Source organism: Primulina huaijiensis, chromosome 8 (genome assembly GCF_012295235.1).
Source record: "Primulina huaijiensis isolate GDHJ02 chromosome 8, ASM1229523v2, whole genome shotgun sequence".
NCBI lineage: Eukaryota > Viridiplantae > Streptophyta > Magnoliopsida > Lamiales > Gesneriaceae > Primulina > Primulina huaijiensis.
Genome location: NC_133313.1, coordinates 21,664,129 through 21,669,532, shown reverse-complemented (window position 1 = coordinate 21,669,532; position 5,404 = coordinate 21,664,129). Strand labels below are relative to the sequence as shown.

Here is a 5,404-nt window from a genome sequence, read left to right as displayed (position 1 = left end):
GTTCCAAACACAACCTAATTTCAACTAAATATAACCGTAAAAAATTGCTTCGGAATTAATTTGTCGTTGGCAATATTATTTTTAAGGCAAAATAATCTCAGATATATCACTATATATTTTTTTTATATACACACTTAATATAAAACAAATGCGATAAGATAATAACTTTGCTTCGCTGCTCGGCTGGTCAAATATAAACACTTTTACTACAAGATACTAAATGTAAAACATTTGAGATCTGGACAAAAATAAAGCTAAGAGTGACTTAAACTTTTGGTCCACCATCAGTCTGGAGAATATAATACAAATTAAGGAGATGGATCATGGCACCAACCAACACATATGGGTATCTTTGTCCATTTAACTTACGAGATTTTAAAAAACACTCTTATTAGACGACCCCATCAACTAAAGACGAATATTCTATTTGGATCATCAATTAAAAAATATTATTTTTTATGTCAAAAATATTATTTTTTATTGTAAATATGTAAATCGTTGACTCATCTCACGAATAAAAATTTGTGAGACCGTCTCACAAAAATCCTAATATTTCTTTTATTGTATGCCAAAAATATGAAATAAGAACAACATATATGTGTAATATTTTGGGGGAAAAAAACAAATCATAAAAAATAAGATACATAAGTATCTGCAAGGTAAACTCATCCACATTACGCGTCAAGTTTTCCCCGAATATCATTTTTATACCAATTCCGATTCGGTGATGTATCAATATTTCATTTTTTTTTCCAACTAGTTTGTTACGTACCCTCATCCTATTTATTTTATTTGAATTTAATTAATTAGACAAATAAATATACAAGTCTAGCATATAGCCGTCAAATAATTAAATAATAATAATAATAATAATAAGAAAACCAAATATATCGATCTAAAATCAGGTTTAAGTTTTCCAAGCAATAACCAAATATATCGATCTAAAATCAGGTTTAAGTTTTCCAAGCAATAGGTTTAATTTATATAAGTATTTATCAAATCAATTAATGTTGTTGTATGTCCACAGTACGTGAATTACAATTAATATATTATGCCACATGAATGCTATATTATATGCAGTATATTTTATTTGTTTAAGCAATATTTTACTTGAAATATGAGATTCTAACATTTTCTATCATGTCGTGTTTTGCTCAAGTTTTATATTAATGATCAGAATATAAATTTAATGATTTTATTATTTTCTTTTAATTTATGATCAAATATTTTATCATATTATCTCACAAATCAAATGATATCTATAGATTGAATAATATAACAAACATCAATCATACCAACATTTTTTTGAAAACAAGCACAAAGTTTGTTTAGTGCGATTTACTTGACTAACACGATTTGTAAATTATTGTGTTAGTCCAAAATTTTACTCAATATGTAATGAATAATAGCAGAAACTTTTGTCCTCATAAATAAATATATATTTATAAAATAAACATCAACTATACATATATAAATATATATATCCTATAAATTATATACACGTACAATAACCCGAAAGTATCCCTCCCATGGTATCTATAAAAATGTACTTGCATTGTGAATGAAGAGACCCACTCAAACCCAAAATCACCCTTTACCCAGTCTCCTAAAATTCCCTTTTTGTGTTCATGTATAGAATCTCTCTGTATTCTCAATCCACATGTCTTTCCATTTCCACTTCCCCTCGATCATTCTTTCCCTGTGAAGATCTAACCTACGTTGCTGGGTGCTCGAGGATCTCCTGTTCGAGACTTTGAACATGGAATCAACGGTGTTTGATAATGTCAGGTTTGAGAAGGAGAAGGCGGTTGCAAAGTTCAATCAATTTCGCAGAATCGTGAAGCTGTGGCAGTTTTTCGAACTTTTGGTAGTTCTGGGGCTGGTTTCGTGGACCTCTGCGCGTGTTCCGGCGGTTATGAAAATTGCGGGCGGGTATTTTGTGGAGTTCTCCGCCTATGTGTTCAATCACCACGTCGTTTTCATCATCGGGAATTTCATTATCGTATCGCTGTTTCTGATTTTTCGGCGAAACGAAGAAGCGTTGGGTCAATCCGGAGGCGGCGATGGTTTGTACGATGATTACGTGAAACACAGCGTGGCGATCCATCAGCGGGTGCCTCTTCCTCCTCCTGGAAATATGGTCCCAGCGGTGGATGAATTCGCCGCCCTTGGCGATGACGAGAAGCAGATTGTAGTATGCTCGGAGGAAATCAAGGCGAATCCGCAATCCGACGAGGTGGCGACTGCTATCGAAGAGGCTACGAGACAAATACAGAGGTTCCAGAGGACGCAATCGGAGAAACTGAAGCGTGAGATCACAGTGAGACCGAGGCTGGAGCTCCGAAGATCGGAAACGGAGAAATACCAGAGCAAGGAGAATTCCGAAACAGAGTCTTTCGAATCGTCGGAGATCGACACTCTGAGTGGCGACGAGTTCCGGCGTACCGTCGAGGCTTTCATCGATAAACACTGGAGCAAAAAGAGCAACTCACCGAATCAATTCGAAAACTGGGGGAATGTTCACTTGGTAAAAACGACACAATAATTACTGTAATACGAGTGTAAGTTTTAGCGCCACTGAATATCAAGTACATTGCTGTAAATGTCTAATTACTGTTACCTGATATTTCAATTCTACATTAAATTTACTAAATTTTATTACCAAAGTTAGCATTTCACTCGAATCAGAGGAAAGAAACTACCCTCTATGCTTTTGGCGCCCATTACAATCTCTCTTCAGATACAAATACAACCATATGTACAAAAACGGAGTAAATTTTCAGTAATATGAAGTTTGAATGAGGTATCAAATTGGAGAGTTTATTATTTAACTCCAAAGAGAAGGATTCCTATAGTGGACTTAAATTTTAAATATCAGGGGATAAGATATTACCCAAGATTAAAGACAATACCAGGTAGATGTTTAATCAATTAAAGTAAGGCGACCATTTTTTATGCCTAAAAAATAGTTCTTGTAGCGACTATATATTCATATTTTTATCGTACATTGTTTAATAAACATCATGCATTTCCTGTCGATGGTTCCCATTATAATTTTCACTTTGCACTTCAAACTAGCTCAATGGTTTCAAGTTTGAATGATTAAATTGACGGCCCGCAAGAAATCCCGGATCAGCGGCTTTCAAGAAAACATTTTGCTTTACGCATATATAATTAGCCAATGATAGTTTATAACTCAAATTTTTTCTCGCATGATTTCAAAAGTGACTTTTTATCTTTCGCAATATATATTGGGCGAAAAACTAATCCATTTAATGCCATTTATTTGTCACCTTTAACTACGCACTAATTAAGCCATAATTATTACCTTGCCTAAAGGGTAACATAGTGGGCTATGTTGAAACATTCTTTTTTCTTTGCCCCCTCCGTAAAAGTTGCTACAGTTCAATCGATCTATGGAACCATGCTTGATTCCTTAAATTGCCATCTAAATCTCCATAACTATCAACCTTTCACCCTCGTGTCAGCATACTATTAATATTTGAAATTCATAGGAGATCGATGACTATTTTTTAAAAATAAAACACACAAGTGAGTCTATCGGGGATAATTTTCTCGTTTATCTTTTTTTTTTTATTGTCTTAGTCTCTTTCCTTTGTCATGTTTTTTTTTTTTGGCTCAATTGCATGTGTAACTTATAATGAAATCTATACTGGGTCGTGCATGACCAATGAACATTATTGATTGTGTATTTATATTTTTGGCGGTGGTGTCAAATTTTTTTTTTTTTTTTTGTAGTGAACCATCTAATGTTTTTGTTGTAATAGCAATAATGATAATGAGTTGGTAACATTGAGTTTATCTTGATTGTTTTATGTTCAGGTTGGTTTTGTTCATGATATCTACGTGGATAACGTTCTTATCTATTCACCACATAACACATGTGTTTAGTAGATAAATTATAGTCACTCATTTAGTCATAATGTATGAATGAGTAATTATGATTCATTACTCGGCACATATTTCATGCATTGATTAGACGAAAACATTGTTTTATATACTTTGGGGTTTAAATTATCTCCATTTTCTTTTTCCACATGAAATTGTTCCTGAGCTGGATTTTTTTGTTATTATTTTTTGGCAAAAAAAAAAAATGAAGCCCACACAATGTCATATGTTAAATCGTCATTTCTGAATACAATGATTACCACTCTTTCTTCTAAAGTTTTTCGAATAATATCCATATTATTATATTGCACAAATTTTCAAAATGTCCGGTATTCACGAATTCCCAAATAATTTCGACAGCCTAAAATTTGACAATGACTTGAACGGGAGAGTAGTTAAATTCTCACTCTCTTTTTCAAAGTTGCTTTTTGTTTCATACATAAAATAAAATAATAATTCTAATAGTATTCAAAACCAGAAGGTAGTGATTTAACGTCAATTCATAAGTTAACAAAATAGTTAAAAACATTTTGCAACCATATATATAATGCTGCGAAATTATTGTCTTTGCAGTGAACAACTCCTCTAATAATCGATTTCTCAGTAACAATAGTTCGAAGATAAGAAGTTGATTATATTAAAGGGCCACTAGAAATGTTTCCACTAATAAAATACCTTTTTCTCCGACGTTCAAATCCATGACGAGGAAGAAAAGTATTCGAGTCAGGCTAAAAAAATGCGTTGTAGACAGTGCTTTTACTCACTCCTTGCAGTACCCAAAGTCCTAACAGCCGATTCTTAAAGGAGTCGGCTAAGACAAGGAATGATCTCTTCTATTTCTTTATACGTACAAGTTTCACAAAATTTTCAAGTTTTAGCCGCTATTTTGTTTTCTCGCCCTTGTCATTTCACGAAAACACCAAAATAGTCAAAAGCAATTCAAACCAGAAGCATTTTTTTAATTTTTCGAACTGCTAGCTACCAAACCAAATTCTATATTGGATTATATTTAATTAAATGAGCTAGCGGTCCACCAAAATTACTAGTTATAATAATTAGGGACTGTACAATGATTATATATACTAGTTACTATGCACACACGATGCGTGTATGTATAATTTTTTTTATTATTATCGATGGACTAAAGTGAAATTTGACAAATTATAGAGGGACTAAATTGATATTTGAATTATTGAAATAAAAATAAATAAAAATAAAAGTGTGTGTTGAAATTAAAACAAAAAAAATAAAAAACAAAAGTGTAATATTAATATGTAAAATTAGAAAATAAATTGGTGTCCTCTCCAGGCAATTATTATCATGTCCTCACACTTAATATAATAGTATAGATATAATTTTGATATGTTGTTCTATCTGTCCATCAATGAGGTAACACTAATATATTAGATGTAATGAAGCATGTCGAAATAATACGTTCAATAGATGAGTGTCATCTCATAGATAGCACAGAATGGATGGACATCATATAAAAAAT

General features: G+C 32.3%; 1 protein-coding gene across 1 annotated transcript; it reads left to right on the top strand.

Annotated features, from left to right (window-relative positions):
• Nucleotides 1–1,527: 1,527 nt before the first annotated feature.
• Nucleotides 1,528–2,831, top strand: LOC140983069 (uncharacterized). The gene has a single exon (XM_073449966.1). The coding sequence runs from the start codon at nucleotides 1,760–1,762 to the stop codon at nucleotides 2,543–2,545; it is 786 nt and encodes a 261-aa protein (XP_073306067.1). The 5' UTR covers nucleotides 1,528–1,759; the 3' UTR covers nucleotides 2,546–2,831.
• Nucleotides 2,832–5,404: the final 2,573 nt, after the last annotated feature.

Excerpts from the sequence above, each read along its gene's own strand:
- LOC140983069 (XM_073449966.1), top strand. The coding sequence starts at position 1,760 with ATGGAATCAACGGTGTTTGATAATGTCAGGTTTGAGAAGGAGAAGGCG.